Source organism: Gavialis gangeticus, unplaced genomic scaffold (genome assembly GCF_001723915.1).
Source record: "Gavialis gangeticus isolate Ggan-Ray unplaced genomic scaffold, GavGan_comp1, whole genome shotgun sequence".
NCBI classification, from domain to species: Eukaryota; Metazoa; Chordata; order Crocodylia; family Gavialidae; genus Gavialis; species Gavialis gangeticus.
In genome coordinates, this window is record NW_017729027.1 from 37,658,392 (window position 1) to 37,679,074 (window position 20,683).

The 20,683-nt window shown below is 42.1% G+C and overlaps 2 protein-coding genes across 6 annotated transcripts in view; both read left to right on the forward strand.

Annotated features, from left to right (window-relative positions):
- LOC109300009 (glutathione S-transferase 3-like) overlaps window positions 1-6,661 on the forward strand; it is a 24,448-nt gene extending 17,787 nt beyond the window's left edge. Inside the window, exons 5-8 of one of the 2 annotated variants that reach the window (XM_019520591.1) lie at window positions 11-111; window positions 622-763; window positions 2,064-2,195; window positions 5,083-6,661. In XM_019520591.1, the coding sequence (XP_019376136.1) occupies window positions 11-111; window positions 622-763; window positions 2,064-2,195; window positions 5,083-5,229 (522 nt within the window). In that variant the 3' untranslated portion in view covers window positions 5,230-6,661. The remainder of the gene's footprint in view (window positions 1-10; window positions 112-621; window positions 764-2,063; window positions 2,196-5,082) is intronic. The other variant, XM_019520592.1, reaches the window with a different exon arrangement.
- Window positions 6,662-10,503: 3,842 nt separating this feature from the next.
- Window positions 10,504-20,683, forward strand: part of LOC109300007 (glutathione S-transferase-like) — a 196,886-nt gene continuing 186,706 nt past the window's right edge. Inside the window, exons 1-4 of one of the 4 annotated variants that reach the window (XM_019520588.1) lie at window positions 10,504-10,584; window positions 12,003-12,107; window positions 15,755-15,806; window positions 17,528-17,660. In XM_019520588.1, coding sequence (XP_019376133.1) covers window positions 12,021-12,107; window positions 15,755-15,806; window positions 17,528-17,660 — 272 coding nt within the window. In that variant the 5' untranslated portion in view covers window positions 10,504-10,584; window positions 12,003-12,020. Of the gene's footprint in view, window positions 10,585-10,609; window positions 10,836-12,002; window positions 12,108-15,754; window positions 15,807-17,527; window positions 17,661-20,683 lie in introns of those variants that run through there. The other 3 variants (XM_019520585.1, XM_019520586.1, XM_019520587.1) reach the window with 3 other exon arrangements.

The following is a 20,683-nucleotide window of genomic DNA, read 5'->3' on the forward strand; positions in this document are numbered from 1 at the left end:
GGTTCCCATGGTGGAAATCGATGGGATGAAGTTGGTGCAAACCAGAGCTATTCTCAACTATATAGCAGCAACGCACAACCTCTATGGGAGGGACCTGAAGGAGAGAGCCCTGTACTTTAACATCAGTACCTTCACTCAGTCTGTTATAATAATTGACGTAGAATTAGGGTTTATCAAGTATACCTCATGTCTGAGGTGTAGAGAGTCCTTGTATATGTGTCTCAGTGGCATTAATCTGTTGCAGAAAAGGTCAGATTTTAGAATCATTGTATTCCAATGATCTTGATTTAAAATTGGGGACCTGTTGGCCAAGTGCTTCGATTTGTAACAGAACAGCCCTCGAGCTCATTAGCTAGCATAACATTTGACAGAGGTATACTAGGAGATGGGTCTAACCATCTTCCTTTTTTATATTAAGGAGAAGCAATCTTGAAGTGTTTTATCCGCAAAATGTGACTTAAAATAGTGTGTTGCTTTTAGAAAGCATTATGCTACACAACAGCATTATAAAGCAACTTTTTAAAAAATGCTGCTTTTGATAGAAGTCTGTCTAGTCTCTGGGAGATATTTGAGTTATTTGAATTTAAAAATCAAATCTTTTTTCTTTTCTTCTCTCTTCAGGATTGACATGTATGTGGAAGGAACAACTGATCTAATGCAGTTAATTATAATGTTCCCTTTCTTATCAGCTGAGGATAAGGAGAAGCAACACGCCCTAATAGTCCAAAAAGCCACAAATAGGTACTTTCCAGCCTATGAAAAGGTGTGTGGCAGCAGTGAACAAACACTGAAGGGTAATATGAGAGCAGTGAAGTGTCCAAAATAAGGTGTTGGAAAAGTGTCCAAAATAATGGCATGGAAGGGATAGTGGGATAGCACTCTGTAATAACTATAGCATTACCAGTTATAGTTATTGAGCATTTAGAAGACATCCAGAATGTTAACTGTGTAGTAAGTCATGGGCTAGATGCAGAAATTATTGACTCTGTGGAATGAGTTGTAACAGATGTCACATTAAATTATCTTGACAGTCCTTCTTTGTTTAAAGCCTCAAACCCACAGGTGTCAAACTTTTATGGTCTGCTGGCCAGATCCACCCCATAGAGCTCTGTTACCTGGCCTCCAGTGCCGTCTCTGGATCTAAACTGAACTGGACCAGTCCCACAGGAATCCTACTGTACACAGTGCCAGTTGCAGGTGCTCTGAGAACACACATAATGCCTCTCCTTGAACATGCATCATATGCAGTGCTTGCTTCAGCCAATCCACAGGCACTCCATGCAGCCATGCAACATGGTCCAGCCTGAGCAGGCACCGCATGTGGCACAGTCGCAGACCTGCCAATATCTGGGGCTCAGTGTGTAGCATGGGTCACAGAGTGGCTGGAACCTGCACCTGTTCTGTTCAGTCTGGGATCCATGCTACATGTGATGTCTGCACCACCCAGAGCACCCATTGCAGCCACTCTGGGATGTGCATCACAAAAAGCACAGATTCTGGAGCAGGTTCTATGGACCCTGGATCTGGCATGGAGGAGGGGGTCTGTGGACCTGTTGGCCCAATCTGGCCTGTGGACTGGCCCCATGTCACTCATCTAGAGGAGTTTGACACCCCACTCTAATGTAATGTAGTAACATACTTGTAGAACATGGTTGTCCCTACAAGGATTAAAATGTGCAACAGTGTCACGTTGATCTTTAAAAAGCCTGCTTGTCAGTTGGATTTTGACACCTCAGTTATGTGTATGCTGCCTCACTAAAACTAGACAGCGAGGCTGACCTGCAACTTGCTTTTGTGCATCTGGCCCTACTTTACTTGCTTCAGGTCACAGAGAAAGTCTGTCTTGGAACAGAAACTGAACCCAGCTTTCCAGGAGTTCATGTTAATGTTCTCCCTCTTTCTACAGTTGGAAGAAATGACAGCAAAGAATTTAATGTGCTTCCATCAGGAAGTGGTTCAGGCTGGTGAACTGGCTGTTGATTTAAGCTTTCTAAGAGATACCAGCCACAGCTGCTCGTTTTTTCATGGTGGCATTTCTTTAGTGAATCAAACTTTTTTTTCAGGTTTTAAGAGACCATGGCCAAGACTATCTTGTTGGCAAACAGTTCAGCTGGGCAGATGTTCATCTATTTGAAGCTATTTTAATGGTAGAAGAGAAGAAGTATGATGTTCTCTCTGAATTCCCTCAGCTACAGGTAGCTATGTTAACAAATACACAAAGTTGAATGATGGAAATGTTTCTTGGCCATCTACATGGGAAAATAAACCTGAGCACATATAGCAGTTATACTATTTTTTTAAAAGCCAGAAGACTAATACAGTGGCTCTCTAATAAATGAGTTATACTCTACTTCCTGACAAGGGCAGTCAGCAGGTAGGACTGGAAGTTACCAAAATCTAAGCCAGATCCTATCCCCATATTAGACATGTAAGTGGTATTTGGACAAGTAACCAAATCCCTGAAAACCATTAATATAAAGGTGGGTTGGTTCTCCTTCTGTTCTGGACTCCTAAAGTTAAGATGAAGGCTTATTACAACCATAGATACTAATGCTTTTCAGGAACTTGAGCAGGGCGAAATATTGGGTGCACAAGTGCAATCCTAAATGGAATATTATGTCGTGCAAAGCCTACTAGTTTTTAGAGTGACTTCTTTGCAAGCCCATGGAATTCTATGGCAAGGATACTGCCTCGTAGAAGCCAATGTAAAGTCTGTAGAATAGTTTTTTTTCATCTTCTTATCAGTTCTCAGATGCTTTTCAGTAGAAAATCATTTTGGATAACAGGTTGTGACTTTTAAAAACTATGGATAATTCAGCTACTTTACTTTCACGATGTCGATATATTTATTGCTAGTCTGGGTAATGTGACTGGGGAGGAAAGCCAAATTCCCCATTGACTAAGGGCTTTGTTACATAGTAATTCTGGGTGGCTCCTGAAGCACTTAAACCCTGGATTGCCCACATATTAACACCAGAAACTAGTTTTAAGCACTCATTATGTGGCTCAGTTGCATCAATCCAGGGCAGAATTATCTCTGATCCATTTTATTAAGCCCATGTTACACTAAGGTGTAGCCACTCTAGGCTACACCTTGATTGTAAACATCCCAACTGCTCCCCCACCACCAGCCCCACTGGCCTGGATTGGGCCCTCTGCCCTCCCCAGTGCCTCAGGAACCCTGACACCTCCTGGTGGCCATGTGACTCTTGATCAGCTCAGTCTCTACTGTAGTCCTTGCTTGATTGCTCGCTTTCCATGGTCTTACTGAGCATTAAATAAAAGAGACTGCCCCCAGGCTTTTAGAGGAAGCCATAGTCCATGCATGTTGCTAACAGGCCCCTCCCAGACCCCACTAGTTTCAGTTTGGTCCTTAAGCTCAGTAGGTCTTCTTGCCTGCCCATGCATTTGCAGGGCACCTGTAGCTTTAAGGGCTCCTTGTGTCACTCCATCCTTCCCAATACCACACCCCATGCCTCACAGGTATTATTTATAATCATTTGCCTTGTAGGGGTCTTGGCCTTATCAGCAACCTCCCCTTATGCTCTCTCTGGGCCTTTAGCCCAGGTCCATGGTACAGGACCTGGCTTCGAGGCACCAGCCTCCCTGTCTGCAGGTCCCTGACCCTATCTGTCCTTTTTGGACCTTTGGTCCCTCCTGGGCCAATAGAGGTCTCCAGGCAGTCCCTGGCTGTGGTCCCTCCTGGCCCGTTGGCCCCTCTTGAGCTCTGGGCCCACCCTCAGGTCACCTGAGACCTCCAGGTTTCCCCAGCCCTAGCAGTCTCTGTCTAAAGCCCCTCTGGGGCTATTAGCTCTTTGAGCAGGCCTTGAGCCTACTCTAGCTGGGCTCAAGGCTAAACCACCAGTGTAAACTTAAAACAAAAACACCTTAGCCCAAACTCTCTCTGGGTTTACCATGAAATAAGGAACACCTGCCTGCACAAGCAAGCCTTTCCCTCTGCCCCAGGCAGCTTTCTCCTGTTCCCAGGCCTGCAGAGTCACTTACCCAGTTTCATTGTCACTTGAGGAGCCCTGCTGCTCTGCAACCAGGAGCCCCTCCACTCCCCTTTTCACGACTCTCAGGCCTAGACTGCCTGACCAGCTGAGGCCTTGGGCTTATAGAGCTGCTGTAGATGTGTGGGGAGCCAACACACTGGAAATCGAGCATGTCAGAGCACAGAAATTGGTGCACTTCAGCAGCCTTCCGTGTCACGCATCAGTGTCCCCATCCTGAAAAAATGGCAGCAGGGCAATTTGAACTAAAACATGTTTGATGAGTTTTAGTTCAAAGTACCCCACTGCCATTTTTCCATGATTAAAATGAAAGACCTCCATATATAATATTTTAGATCACTCTCTCTAATATTATAGAACTTGAGAGCTCTGTATTTTAAAACTTCAATTTCCATGCACCTTTTCAATTTTATTTTTATCTTTAAAATACAACCAGCTTGGGCAGTATTTTGGAATGAATAATGATTATGCCTCATCTCCAGGCGCTTTCTCATATTTCCATGTTTATCATTTATGTGCTTCTATCTCATGTTTAAATCTTATTTACACTTCCAGAATGGGAACAAGGGTAGGGCATTTTGTATCACTTTGTTCCAGTGAAATTAATAGCTATGATAAGTCCATGAAGAGTGGTGGTTCACAGCTAGGCTCTTAAAGTCCCATTATATCTTATTAAATGTGTACCTCATTTCTTGTATTGCTTAACAGATGCAAAGATTGCAGGTGGTGACTTGTCTTTCAGTGTAATGCAACAGGATTTTTTGCCTGCAATTCAACAGTAAGACCATCCTTTGCCTGAAATGGTTATACACAAATGCCATTCTTGCAGGGATTTTCTCGTTCGGCTTAGCTTGGGGCATTGTAAATTAAAAGAGATAAGAACCACCTCAGTACATTGGGAGGAGCCATTTGGAAAACTTAAACAGTCCCTACTAAGGTTAAATTAAAAGCTGGTCATTCAGGCATCGGTCAAATCAATTGATTTTTACTCACTCATGCAACTTCCCCCTCTAACCCCATCCTCACTTTAGTCCTTTAAATGGCTTTGTGCTGTTTCCTGTCTCTTTAGATGTTGAAAGCAAGAATAAGCAACATGCCCAGAATAAAGAAATTTCTGGAACCTGGAAGCCAAAGGAAACCTATCCCTGATGATAAATATGTGGAGACTGTGAGGAGAGTTCTCCAAATGTATTATAATGTAAAACCAAGTGTGTAGCTGGTTCAGAAAGCAATGAGAAGCTCAATGCTAGCAAATACTTTCTCTCAAACTCTGTAAGAGGGAAATCTATTGAACTACAGAGATAGTTACACTGTCCTTGACTGAATAGCTAGTTGAACTGTATCTGATAGCATTGTATGTAACATGCAAGAATTAGTCAAAACTCTCAATTACTAACAGTTTACTGAATGTAACCTTTGTTAAATTTCTCTTGTTGTTCTGGATGAAATGAGCACATGCATGTAGAGTCCATCATCCCCCTCCTTCATCCCAAGGAAACTTAGAACCTTTTCACCAGCCTGAAGATGTTCTATCAACAAACACCCAGGGTTTGCAATGAAATACAGATAGAGGTCTCAATTTTAAGCTTAAACTTAATATTTTGAGGGTGAATTTAATCATGGGGAAAAATGAGAATAGTTCTAAGAGCCTGAAAGGCAATCCTAGACCTTCCAACTTTTGTGGGACACCAGCATATCAGCTGAAATGATATCAAGTCAGGATATTAGCAACACATTTTCTCCCTCGTAATAAATCTTAGTTTAAGATGTGTGAGCTAACATTGCATGAGTGTATCTCTTAATTTGTTTTCTGTGTAATCATTCAATAATTGGAAAGACATTTTTCTAACCAAAAAAAATTCTTTGATTCTTATGTGGTGGTAGTGTCTTGAATTTGTTGATCAAAGCTGTCTTGTAGCCCACACGTGGAGGCTGCCTTTCTCTTCAAACTGGAAACAGTTTTTGAATTAAGTGAACATAAGAGCTTAGGTAATAAACTGTCTCTAACAGCTCTGGCAAAACAAATTACACGTGTTTCCTAAAACAAGCCTACTAAGTCTAGGTTGAAACCAAATCTAATTCTGCTGCTGCTCTCCCACAAACAAGGCTTTAGAGTAGGAGCAGTAGCTAACGTGCATGTCTTGCTCCAAAACGTGTGGTGTTTTCACTTGGGTTCTGCCAAAAAAAAAAAAAAAAAAGAATCCAGAGAACAACTCCAAGTATTGCTATAAACTCTCAAGCCAGGTAAAATATACTTATGCTTTGAAACACTGCTTTTTATGTTGGTATCATGGGGTTCTATATTGGTAACTGTGTCTAAGTATCCTCAGTTCACAAATAAGCCTCCTTCCCACCTGCCTCTCCACCCCACATTGTTCACCTTGTCTAACGGCTGTGGTTTAGGAAGAGAGATGCTGCTGTGAAGAAGAGGTGTTTTTCCCCAGCAATGATACTGGCAGCAAGTACCCTTCCTGTACAGTGCTGGTCAGCATTTAAATAACCTGTACTCACTAACATGACTGACATGTTTTGACTTCATCCTCAAGAGGAGGTGGTTTGGGCTCCTACCGTGGCTCACTGCTGCCATCTATCTAATGCTGGTTGTAACTTCAGTTTGGGAGGGGTCTTTTTTTTCCTCTTCTTTTAATGAGAATGTGAACACCTGGTGTGTCATTTTTTCTTAATTTCTCTGCTGGCTGAACTTTCTCTCTTGAGTATGCAGTTCCTCAGACAGGTGGTTTTGCAGTTTGATGCTGATCTAACCTATCTTCCCCCGATTGGAGTTCCAGGAAGTCTGGGAAAATTGACTTGTGCTAGATATTGTCCTTAGAACTGAAATATTCTGGGATACTTAGCCAGATGCCAAAGGTCTGCTGCTGCCTCAGTGGCTTACAGGTTGTCTTTTAACAATCTTTTGAAAGATATTCATGGGAAAATGCAGATTATCATCTGAAAGAAATAAATGTGTTCTGCCGAGAGAAGGGGAGTTGTATATGTGAGGTGTGCAGTTTCCTGTCCCCAGCCTTAATCCCCTCTCATGGATATTTTTCAGGCCTTGACCACATGATCGCTTGTAGTGCTACAAAAAGAGTGCTATTTTGTGGTGGATCTGCATGCTATGTAGTGCAGCAGACAGTGTGACTGTATGCACACTAGCTTTCTGTAGTGCTGTAAGATCATGTATAGTGCTATAAATGTAATATGTGCCCAAGGCTTCAGGACTGAATATGCAGCATCTATTTTATGTGTTGCTGTGTTGCCTGTCCCAGATGGCGAGGAACAGGAGCTTTTGGAATAATTCTGGGGGATGCAGGAGGAAATGTTGTTAAACTACCATCCCTGAGACCACAGACCATCTGTGCCAACTTCACAGGTGCAAAAAGAAGCTGATGTGTAGGATCATTTATGGGCTTGGGAATAATGGTGAGACAGCAGTAGTGTTTCTTTGAGCCACAAGGCTTTTCTGAATACTGCTGTACTTAAGTTTTGTTCTGTTCTCCTTTGCAGTCCTAACTGAGCTCACCTGTCCTAAGTATCATTCCAAGGAAAGTTTTCAGGGTCAGTCTCCACACGTTTCAGCCTCCTTGGCTAGGGAACCTTCAGAGTGTAGTGGAAGAGGAGGTGGGGGCAGAGAGGCAGGATGGGAATTGCAGAGCTAGCATTCCCCACTGCAGTGCTATTCCCACACAGGCGTGCCAGCTTCTAGTCCCCTCCATTTGGACTCCAGGTGATAAAAACCCACAATATTTCAACCAAACCTTTTACGTAGCCAAGGAAGAGAGCAAGTCTGAAGGTCGCTGCTGTTTACTGCTGTTCTGTAATACCTAATAACCGACCAAAAAGCTGACACCTGAAGCATACTTTAGTGCAGCTCTTTTGTGGTAATTATTAATGGACTTTAGGTAGCCTTGATGATTTTATGACTGTTAAATGAATTTATTGCAGTCCTAAGTTTCTGCAACTTTCTAAAGCAAAAGGAAACTTGTCTGGGAGGATGGTCAGTGGAGTACATAGGAGAAAACTGCAAACACATTCAAGTACCTCCAGCCTTCCCTTCAGCAGACTGCAGTGTCTCTCAACACGTTGTCTAAGGAGATGCTTTCAGTAAAGTCCTTCTGGTGACAGAAATCTTAGCTTCACTACCCAAATGTTATATGTGCTGCTGTGATGCCCCTTACCAGAAGAAATAGGAGATTGCTGAAATTTTTAGCCCTACTGACTAATAACTTATGTAGCGTGACTCAGCTTCATCAGAACCAATTTAAGAGTAAGTACTAGTAAGCATGAGTAATGAGTGTGGATTTGAACCCTAAGTAACAGGTCTGGGTGCAAACATGATTCTGGTATCTAGTTTGCTTTCTGTTCTTAAGACCACAATCTCTTCCCATTCAAATTATTAAGAACCTCCATATGCTAATAGCACTGGCTCATTGTAGGCACAAAAAGGCCATCTTACTTCTACTGACTGTAGGGATGCTGTAATAAAAATGCATAGTGTCTCATAGTTTGGTAGGCCTCAGGCCCAAGGGACTTTAGTTGAGTATGTGCCAAAACGTAGTGAAAAATGAGCGTGTCAAAGCAGAGTTTTTGTTGAGGGGAAATGGCCCAAGAGCAGCATGATCCTGTGCAGAAATTACTACATCAGGTTATTTAGAAATAGTGGTGCTTGCAGTGCTTGTGGACAGTCCATTCCTGCTAGTGAGCTGGTCATGAGGGCACAAGGCAACGTCTATCATCTTAAGTGTTTTACGTGCTCTACCTGCCAGAATCGCCTGGTCCCAGGAGCCTGGTTTCACTACATCAATGGCAGTTTATTTTGTGAACATGATAGACCTACAGCTCTCATCAGTGGCCCTTTGAATTCACTTCAGAGCAGTCCACTACTGCCAGACCAGAAGGTCTGCTAAAAGGTCAGAGTAATGCAGAATGTGTGCCGTCATCTCAAATTTTGTTCATCATAGATGGATCCCATGTCTCCAGTAGGCAAGTCACCTTTCTAGCTAGCATCAATGCCAGCTCCATGACATTGCACCTTCTAACTATGAAATGGCAGGTCTAGTATTTATGGGAGTGGTATTCTCCCACACCAAACACCATTACCTGAAGCAAATCATTGATTTGCTGGTATCTAATGGCCAAAAAAAAAAACCCCAAACAACAAAAATCCAGACAGCAGACAAGCTTGTGTTAGGGTTATGGTGGCATTCCCTAGTACTAGTTTATCTTGCATAGATCTATTGCTCATAATTTACAGAGCCCTTTCATCAGAAGCACCTACTACAGTTTGTGAACAATGGATATTACAAGAAGCTTTGCCTTGTGCAAATGCAAACACACACCACTCCCCTAATCTCCCCTTTAGCCTCCATGGCTGCATCCACGTGAGCAAGCGTGTGTCTGTTTCAGCATCTCAAACAAATTTTCAATGCCACAGGAGGCATACCACAAACGAAAAAATGTTTCCCACACTGCAGCTATGCAGCATGGACTCTGTTTGATACCAGTATCAAAAGAAAACACGCCAGAAAAAAGCAGTGCAGGGAGCACTCCTGGAGCATGCCTTGAAGCAACTGGAGGTTAGGTCTACCAAAGAGGTGTTCTGGCACCTGTAGAGAGCATCTCCATGCCTGCTGCATGCCCCTGCTGCTCCAACACCGGAGGAAATGGAAGCAGGGCATGGTTAGCAGCAGTGGCTCAGAGCTGGCTGAGACCCACTCTCTGTCCCCGGTAAGCAAGGACATGGGGGGAACTGTGTGTGGATATAGGGGGACTGTGAGGGTCGGGGGGACTGTGTGGGAGGGGTGGGTCTCCCACCGCCCCCCCCACAATGGCGCACAGCTTCCCGGGAACCAGGGCTCCCAGTACTGCAGGCAGGAGCTGCCCATCATCAGCATCTGCCAGTGGACCAGGCCAGCTCCATATGCTTCATGTGGCCCCCAGGTCTCAGGCACACCACCAGGAGGCTCTGCCTGCAGCGGGGTGTGAGCACCCCAAAGGCCCACTATTGTTGCTGCTGCTGGCAACAGAGGCTGTACGCCATGGGGAGGGGGGTTTACAAGTGTGTGGCAGATGCCCTCCACAAACCCTACACTCACAACCCCCACCTCCACAATACAACCACAAGCCCCTCACCTACAAACCAACTCCCTAAGCCCCCTTCAAAAGGTAATTTGCCATCAATGCCATAGAACAAGATAACAAAGCTCCCTTGAACCAGAGAATTGGTAATACACAACCAAGAATTAACACCTGCTTCAGTGTTGTGCTCAGAAGAGAAGAACTAAAAACTCAAAGGTCAGAAATCTCATATTTTTCATAAGTATCCCTTATGAAAACAGCTGTCACATCCAGAATATCATTTTACACTGTAACACAGAGACAAGGAAATATCCTTGCAGGCAAACAGAAGCCAAAGCACTGGATTAATTCTTGAATAAAAATGGAAACCCCTCTTCTGTACATGGTATGACTGGAGACTCCTCCCATGGAGAGCAGGTCCAAAGTCTCATTATTTGAGAGACATTTTCTTGTTTAAGAAGGTTAAGATCTGGTGCACAGCAAGGACTTACAGGTTAGTCTTGCAACCCAAAGAAAGCAGATTTCTTTTAATCCCCAGCTGTTTGAAGTTTCTTTTTAGTGAGATTAATAAGAGCTTAGTTACTAGAGCTAACAACTTTTTCCCAGTTTGATAGGTGTTGGGAAACAGTCTGCAGGGAACACAAGTCTGCTGATAGGGAGCAAAAGACAGTGGAAGGAGTGAGTAAAAGTGGGTTGAAACGACAGATGGAATTGACTGAGCTCGAGAGTTCACTGAGAGAACAGGTGGATGTAGTGGCCAGATCAAAATATGTTGGACTCTTTTTCTGAGGTTAATAGAAGGATAAAGTTTGTATTGGTCCCAAAAAATATACATTTCTCATCATTCTGATGAGCAGTTTGATGTTTAAATCTCATTTTACTAAGGCTTATAAAAAAGTGACTGCACATCCCGGGACTGCAATCTGAGTGCTTATGAATGGTACAGTGTTAGCAGGGAGTGCTGAAAAACAAACAGGTAGAGGTGGGTCCAGGTCAGACCTCAGGTGCAGTGACCCCCCAAAATCATTTTGGTGGTGGAGGTAATCCTCTCTAGATATGGCAGCATAAGCTGATTCTTTACACTAGTTCCCGGCAACAGTAAAAATCTTTCAGTGGAAAATCCCACAATAATTTGATTTTCAGAAAAGAATATGTAGAATCTGTGCTTTGCTGTGGTCAAACTGAATAGTGTATGGCAAGTCTTTGTTTTATTTAGAGTTACTTCCAAGAAATGTTTTGGCTCTTTTTATTTATTTCTGTGGACAGTTCTTAGGTTTAAATTCTTCTGGGCAAGTACCTTCTCTTATTTTTAAAGCACTTCAGCCTGCAGTTGCTACTGTAAAAGAATCTATATTAATAATAGTAGTTGCAACATGACATCGATATAAATGCAGTGGCCAGTTAATAATAAAAATATAAATAATGTCATTGGAGATCCCTGTTCGTGAAGACAAATTCTCAAAGTTCAATGACTTCATAGCACACGTAAGATCCATCTCTAAAATAATACCCTCAACTTTTAAGTGTGACTAGCACAATACTGTTTTGTTCCCTGTTTGCTTATAATAGTATAAAAGAGGCACTTCCTCCCCCCGCCTTTTTTTTTAATATAAGGGTAACTAGAGTTACAGAGTCTAGTCATCCTGAAAGCAGGAGCTGAGAAGAGAAACAAAAGAAGTCAGTGAAGTGTTAGGGTGGGGGATTATACAAGTTCTGCCTTCTGGTCATTTCTTTAGCTCCCATAATACACACACAGGGCAGAATCCAGTTCAGTGAATGTGAACAATGCCCTATCGAGTGTAGATTAGCTGACTACCTATTGTAGCCTGTAGTAAAAATGTTACTTTAAATGTGGATTTTCCCCTCTCCATCTCTCCCTTGAGCTTTTTCTCCTTTTGTTTTTTTCCCCAGGCAATCAGAAGCTCACTCATGGCTGGGAAACCCAAGCTTTATTATTTCAATGGAAGGGGACGAATGGAATCAATCCGATGGCTTCTGGCAGCTGCTGGGATTGAGGTTGGGTCTTCAGTCCTAAAGAAAACAAATGGCTTCGGACAGATTGTCTGGCTGAATTTATTCCAGAATTGTATTTATTTATTACAGAAAAAGAGCTCTGAGTCTTATGACTATAGAAGACAGGGTAGAAGACACTTCAATTTCTGCTTTGAACACAAGCAAGACTTTTTTTAATAGTGAAATTGAAGTAAATACAGTGACAGAAGTTTAAAACTATAAGCTGAACTGTGTTGTGCCTTTGCATGTCACCGGTAGAATTAATGGCAGTTCACACACAAATATAGGAAAGATAGTTGTTGTGGAGTTTAAGTTGAGAAAAAGTCATTTTAAAATTGGGTAAAATTTTACCCAAATCTACATTTCTAAAAATGTAGAAATAGATTTTATTTGTTTTTATTAAATATACTGCTGACTGACAGTATATTTAATACTAGATTCCTTCTGTAGTTTGGAGTTGGATACTTCAGCAAAACATTTCATATACCTGCTGTGGTTTGCTCAGAGACTCCCTCTGACACCAGAGAGCAAAATCTCTTTTTTAGTGCAATTTCCTTAGGAGAAGTTGAAGGTTTTATAGAGCAGGTGAGAAGTGAACACTATATTTCTAGAGCCTAAGTTTGGAAACAGAGGCACAAAGACCTCAATAGTTTTGGCTAAGAAAAATCTTAAATGGTTTATCATCCCCAGTTGTTTTAAAAATATGCAGCTTCCGCTATCGTGATAGAGCTGAAGGTCTTATCAATGTGTTTATGATTCATGTAGTACCAGCCAGGCATAAGAACTGAGTGTAAGGCTTTTTAAATTTTCTTTCCCTAATCAGAAAGTCATTACCTTGACTTTTGTGTTTTTAGCTCATAGCTTAGAAACAGAGGACTGGAAAAGAATTGAGCCACTGAGTCCAGTCTTTTGCTGACACAGGCAACCAGATTATATAATTCCATTCCAGGGATGGCAAGCCGGTCAATTAACCAGTCAGATATTGTCAATTGATTAGTCAATCGAGTGCATTTTTGACCTGTCAAAGATTACAGCATTTTACAAATAAACTACATTTTTTGTAGTTTTCTTGACAGAAATGTTATATTTTATTGTTTTTGACACGTTTCTTCATTGAAAATTTGTGCTTTTCCTGTGTATTACTTGGACCTATCGGCAATTTTTTTACAATTTTTGACTGATATTTGACCAGTCAAATATGCATCCCTATCCCATTCATAAACTTACCAAGCCCCATCTTAAAACTAGTTACTGGTAGGTTTTCTCCCTGCTATGTTCATTGGAAGGTGGTTCCAGAATTGAATTACTCTGTGGGTTAGGAAGCTTATGCTGGATATGATGAAGTATCTACAACACTGGGTATCTACAACACTGCATTGCCTAACAGAGATGGCTGGCTCCACTAGTTAAATCCAAAACCCAGTCACTGAGCAGGAAGCTGCTTAACCCTAATCAATAGGAAAAGCTAAGCAGAGGGCAGTGTCTGAAATACCACTCTGATTGGATGTTGTAGGGAAATGTCTCTCCATTTGGGATCCAGAGCTGAGATTCCTTTCCTGAGGGTCTGTGACTATGTGAATTTTTTGCAAGAGCTGAGCATAGTTCCCTCTTTTCCAAATGCAGGGAAAAGTGAACATATATAAAATAATTTGGTGACAGAAGCACTTATCCAGGAAGTTACAGGCTGGGGTTGAATACCTTTCTCAGTTTAAGGTTCAAACCAAGATTTCTAGTCTCCCCAAGAACTGGGATGGGGCCACTGTCCACCCCTGAGCAAAACAACGAAGAGTGATAGCATGACCCTGTTGCCTAGCTGTTAGGGCAGTCCCAAAAGAGAGAGAACTTCCTGCATGTGGATTTAGGTGCCTGATTCTCAAAATGTTGTCCAGGTCATTATCAATTGGTGATGCATGCGGGGGGCATTGAAGGGCATATGCCCTGCCAGATTTCTGCACTGATGGCAGGGCACAGGCATGGGGCCGCAGCCTAGCTGGAGCCAGCACCCAGAAGCAGTAGGGGTGGCTGTGGTGTGCCCTCCCACTCTCAACACTTATAACTCATAACACTGCCTCGGTTATATCATTATCAATAGGGTCCATTGTTCTACCTCTAGTCAAAATGATGGCACTCTAAAGAGCTGGGCACAGTTGAGAGTTTATTGTTTGTTTTTCCCCCTACATTTACAGTCTATCCAAAATGCTTCTGCCTGTTTAAATGATATGTTTGATCACTCCCCTCTGCTTGATCACTTCACTGGCTTTTCTTTGTCTCTCTGAAGGTACTTCACATTCCACTTGTGTCTACATTTCTACATTTTCTTACCTTGGTTCTAATTTATCAGCTTGTTATGACTTCACCCACTTTCCTTAACCCACTTAGCAAATATGCTGTTCCTAGATGCACCATAATCTACTTCTTACTTGGATTGATTCACAGTTAAGGGATTATGTTATCATAGTACAATCTTATGAATGTATTAAATAGTAAGCATTTTAAGTTGTGGAAATAATGCAATTATTAAACATCTAGATGTAAGGGCCTGAGACTGCTGCCTTTTGAAGCTGATCCATGGTAGCTGTGAGGGTTGAGAGTACATCTAAATAAAATGATGAATGGGAATTTAGCACAAAGTAATTGGACACTAACATTCTTTATGTGGAAGTTTAATGGGTGGAAAAGTTTTGTGAAACACAAAAGAGATGCATCAGGTGCTTAAAAAGAAAAACTAAAAACAAGTCTTGCTTACCCAATTTATAAACTGCCACTGATAACAACTGAAAAGACTTAGGTTGAAACAAACTGTGTACACTATGGACTACCATTGACAAAGAACGTCAAACTCCATTGAAATGAACATACCCTTTTACTAGAAATAAATTTGGGCCAATATATAGCCTTCCAACATGAAAGATATCTTCTCTCTCCGTAAAAAACTGGTGGCCACGTTCATGGGTGGTGTAAAATGTTATGGCTCCATTTAAGACAGATGAGCTGTACTGATTCATTCTGAATTCAAGTACCTAATACAATCAAGGGTGGTAAAGAAGCATAGATCACTAACCTCTTTGGAAAAACCCATGCATCAGCATCCTTATGGGAAAATTAAGGTGATGTTGTGTGATTTGCTCAAGGCCAGTGTATCACTGGCAGTCAAAGCAAAACTAAATATTCTGGCCTCCTGTGCTGTGCCATAGGCTGCCCTCTGCTTCCCATTCAGAAAATAAAAGATCAAGAGGAGACACCTGTGGAGCAGATAAAGGTAAAGACATTTATTTTAGGAAAAGGTAAGAAAAATAAATGAATGGGAACACTGTGCGTGGTGATGAAAGCCTGATCTGACTGCAGTACAGCTTAGCAGAAGATACTTCCCACTGGCACCATTTACTATTACTGAAATGTTTCTTTGTGAGGCTCTACTTAGAATAAAAGATTATAAGGGAAGTTTGACCTGATGAAGATTTGTCAGTTATTCTAAACAATACTCCTTTCCACTATGTGCTTCTTCTTGGTGGTCCAGGCCACAAAGCTAGGGAGAGTCAGGGTGACTTCATTACTTGTCTCATTTGTGAACTGGTGACATGAGGTTTTTAACCCTGACCCATAATTCCCAACACATTGTAACCTATCTTTCTGTGTTCTTCCATTCCCAGTTTGTAGAAGAGTTTCTGGAAACAAGAGAACAATATGAAAAGTTACTTCAGGGTAAGGCTACAGTGACTTGGCCAGTTTTCTTTAATTTAGGATTGCTATAAGTGTATTATATTAGCAAGGTATGTCTAATATTGGTGGACCTAGGGTAGCCTATGTCTTGTTCCCAGCTCCTGTAGGGGATAGAAGGGAGGGAGGGATGCAGAGATCATCAGTTGGGAAGGGAGTATTTGCATTTTGGATACTTCTAGTGGATATATCATTCTCCTAGGACTAAGTCAACAAGCAGGGTAAGAGCACCCCCATTTAGAACAATCAAGACTTCTTGTAGAAACTGGGTGTGTCTACACGAGACGCTAAACGCGCAGTAGCGTGCTGGGCAAAAACCCATGCTGATCTGTTACTGTGCAGTAGTATTAGGCTTCTGCGCAGTAAGCATCACTAAAAACTTTTGTGCCAGCACTACTGCACAGTAGTGCAAATTATTGTGCATTGATTTAGTACTTGCTTAACCAAGTACTAAACTTAATGCACTGTAACCATGGTGCATTAATGTATGTATAGCTGTGCCTACTGTGAACTAGAGCTGACTGGTTAAAATAGTTAAAATTAGAAAATAAAGAGGTATTTTAGTAGTTGCAGCAGCAGCAGCTGGTGCTCTGAAAGCCAGGAGTCATGCTTTATATCAGGGGTGGGTAACCTGTGGCACATGTGCCACAAGTGGCATGGGCAACCTGTGTGACACGCAGCAGATTAGGGTGGGGACAGGCAGCATAGTATCTAATAGGGAAGGGAGCAGAAAACAGAGCAACAGATCAGGCAGGAGCACAGGCAGGGGAGGGAAATGGGAGTGGCACTCCAGGAGCACATGGGACTTGGTTTTGGGCACTCCTGCCAAAAAGGTTGGCCCCCATGGAGTTATATTATGGGAATATAAAAGAGTATTTTCATGAAGAGTTAAGACATCTGCTAATAGAGGGTTACCTACTTAAAAATCCAAAAGGTCATGTAGCAAAATTGTTCCAGCTTTAACTCTGACCCAATTCCTCTATATCACTACAGGCTTGCTCACACATAGCATTTAGTGCAACAGCTGCTCCATGCTCTCCTTTTGAAGCTGCTCCAAGTGAATGTTTGCCTGTGCCCTAGATAAGGATCAGTAGTGTGTGGTCTGTGGGCTAGATCCAGCCTATGGAGCTATTAGATCCACCCCATGGAGTGGGGAGGCTTTGGTAGTATTCTGGAGGTGTGGAGCTTCCCCTCTGCTGCAGCAAATGGGCAGAGAGAGAGAGAAGCAGTGGCAATAGCTGAGACATTCCAGTCTGCCACTAGGAAACACTGTCAAGTGCCTTGGTTGTTCATGGCCTCTAATAAAGCCATCTCCTAATGTGATTTATAATCCTCAATAGCTCAAACTGCAACATACTTGGAACATTTCTCAACACTGTATAAACTCTCCTTGATAAAAATGTAGCATAGTCTTTTTCAAGCATGTTAAAGATATCACTAATCCATTTTTGTTTAGCCAGATGCTCTTTCCCACAACCAGTAATAATACTTTATTAATTACACGTTATACACTAGAATGTCAGTGTCTCTGCCATACATGAATATATTGGGACCCAGCTCTCATCTTGAAGCAGCATTGTGTACCTCATGGACATATATAGGTGAAGGTGTAGGACCAAAACAGTTGCCTACAAATTATGCCTCTTGGTTCCAGTGTGATGCTATAGGGTTTGAGTGACTTGATGCTATTTTTTTTCTTCCCCAAGATGGAGCCCTGTTGTTCCAACAAGTGCCCATGGTAGAAATCGATGGGATGAAGATGGTGCAGACCAGAGCCATTCTTGGCTACATAGCAGCAAAACACAACCTTTATGGGAAGGACCTGAAGGAGAGAGCCCTGTATGGTATTAATAACTCATTCTAATGCAAATGTGTTCATTCCAAAGTACACGAGTTTAAGATTAGGAAATGAAGATGACCCCTCTCAGGTCAAATGTTGGAGTGGTAGAATGCCATTTCCCAGATTTGGACAAGAACATCAGGTTATATGTTTGTGCCATTGTTCTTTTATTGAGTGTGATAGGATTCAAAGATTCTAATGAAGTCAAGTGCCAAATTCTTACTGAGTTCAATGAGATTTGAGCAGCTTTGAAAAATCTCACTGTATGAGATAGACATCTCATTTGGAAGATGACAGCCCCAGCAACTTAATGCTACTTGGCACAGTACAAAGAAAGACTCTACGTGCCATGTCCTGACTGCAAGTTGCCCATTAGGGGTGCACACCTGCATTTTGAGGTGTGGAACCTAGGTATTTTAGTGTGGTTCTTTGCTCTCACAAACATTTTGTCTATGGCAAGCAAACTGTAGGATCAAGGTCCATGTAATCAGTGCCGCTATCTGCAGCAGTTTTCCTTGAAAAAATTCTCTCACAAATAGCAACTAGCTAGGACGTAGTTTAGCTTGTGAGAACTGGCAATTCCAACCCAAAGGGTTGCATGTATTCTGTAACAGTTGCCCCTTTCCTTAATATACATATGTGAAACCTTATTACATATAGGGTAATATATATTACCCTACATATTAATATCTCTTCCCTATACTATATATAGGGAAGAGAAAGAATAGAAGAAAATGTTGTGACACAACAAAAGATATTAAATGCGTTGCCTTTTTATTCAGTAAGAAATATGATTCTATGAGTTAATGTACGATGCCCTCTAAAAATAGACAGACTTGAAGACTTTCTACAAATATTAATCACTATTTCCTTACAAACATGATGAGAAGTGATAAGGTCAGTGCTCAGAGCAGACAAGAACAAAAGATTCCTTTTTTTCCCCCCTTCAAAGGTAAGTAGTTTAAAATAAACCTGGTGTCAGGTTGCAGCCCCATGTATCAAATGTATTCTTACAGGCATCTCTCTGGTCATTAGAAGAATTTCAAAACTGTTCTGAGAAAAAAATGCTGTAGGCATGCTGGAAGCATAACTCTTTCATCTTGAAGCCTTGATTTTAGTAAAAGAGAATCCTATATCTGTGTAGGGAGGCTGAACTAGATGATCCTTGAGGTTCCTTCCAACTCTTTTGTTTGATAAAATTCATTTCCTAGGACTTGCTTTTTCAGTGCTGATAGGGCATAACAGAAAAAATGAATCACCCAGCATTCCAGCATACAGCCTAACAGCATTCCAGGGCAAAATGGAGGTTCGACTGTTACAAGATTTAGTTAAGAATTAAAGGAGAGTAATGTAGTTCATTTCAATCAGCATGGGCTTATCCAGCCTGGATCTTCAAAAATATCAAGTTACTTTCACAGTTACTTGACAAAGACAATACCATCAGTATTAGATTGCTGTAAATCATGTACCACAGATACCACACAATGGCCACAGGGATTGCGGTTGTCACAGGGGAAAAAAGCAGTGGCACAAGTTTATGCTGCTGCTTTTTGCCCCAGTGCATGCTGTGCACATGGGGTTAGCATGGAGAAGAATGCTCTGGGTGGGGCTGGGAAAGCTGGGGCCAGCAACTGGGCTGGCCCTAGCAACCATACCTGGGTCCTGGGGACCTCCCAGAGCTCCAGTGGCAGCAATCCGGGGGTGTGGGGCCTGGCTGGCAGCCGGAGCATGGCTCTGGCTGGCCTGGCTCTGGTTGCAAGTGGAGCATGTTGCCACCACATGTGCCAGCCTGCTTTTTCCTGGCACGGGTTTTTTTGACACTGGAATCTCCCGGTGTAAAAAAACACCTGCCATACTGCAAATTAGCAGTGCAGTGCTAGAGCCCTGGGATGGCAACCACATGCCCCTGCTCTTGGGGATGCGTCCAATATGGTGCACACTACCTGGATTTAAAACTAGTCAAGTGAGAGGTATAGAAATGTGATTGTAAATGGAGAATCATCACTGAGCATGTTTCTAATGGGATCTCACCTCATTTGAATCTTGGCCTTTGTCCAACTCACAAATTTATTAAATGATGATCCTTAACAAACAAAACAAAAATCATGTTAAAGCAATGTTGCATAGACGTTGGAGGCACAAATAATAACTAGGACTGCGACAGATCTGAATCAGTTGGCAAACTAAGTTCAAGGAAGCTTTCCAATTTGACCAAATAAAAGGTCCTAAAATCTATGGATAAAGAATGATGGACATGTTTATAGGATTAGAGGGGCTCCATCCTCTGGAGCAGTGGTGCTAAAAGGAATTGGCAGATGATTGCCTGAATACAAACTTCTTGTGTGACATTGTCATTCAAAGGGCTAAAGGGATGCTTGGATTGTAAAACAGTGGATTTTTTAATAGGAAGATCATATTACCCATGCATTAGTATTTGGCACTATTGCAGCCTCCACTGGATAACACAATGTACTTTTGGTGTTTATGTATGAGACACTTGATTCTAGATTCCACTTCTTGGCTCTGCTGCATAGGTAGGAGTAATTTAATGCCTGTGCTAATGATTCAGATTCCCTCTTGTTGCTTGTCCTTTTCATCACACTAACTTGTACACCTACACCGTTCAGTATCATGCCTGCCCTGGCTGGGGTTGAAAACAAAGAATGTGGAAAGAATAAGAGTCTGTTTCTTCTCACCACAAGAGGGGCACAGAACACTACCTTATGCTGTGGTTGCTAGTCTGTGTTTAGGTCCCTGCTGTCACATCCTGGGTTCTGCATGCTACCCATGCATATTAAAGCTAGCATATCTCTACCCGCCTATGCTACAATCACACCTCCATCTTCCTGGATAGACACACCCACAGATAGTCCTCTCTCAGCAGTCTGAACCAAGGACAAGTGTTCCTTTGCCCTAGTGCCAATCACATGGACATAGGTTTCACTATATTTGACTAAGTCTATCCAAGATGGAACTTTGAAAAGCCAGAAAAATGCTCATGTTGGAAAATGTCTACAGTCCT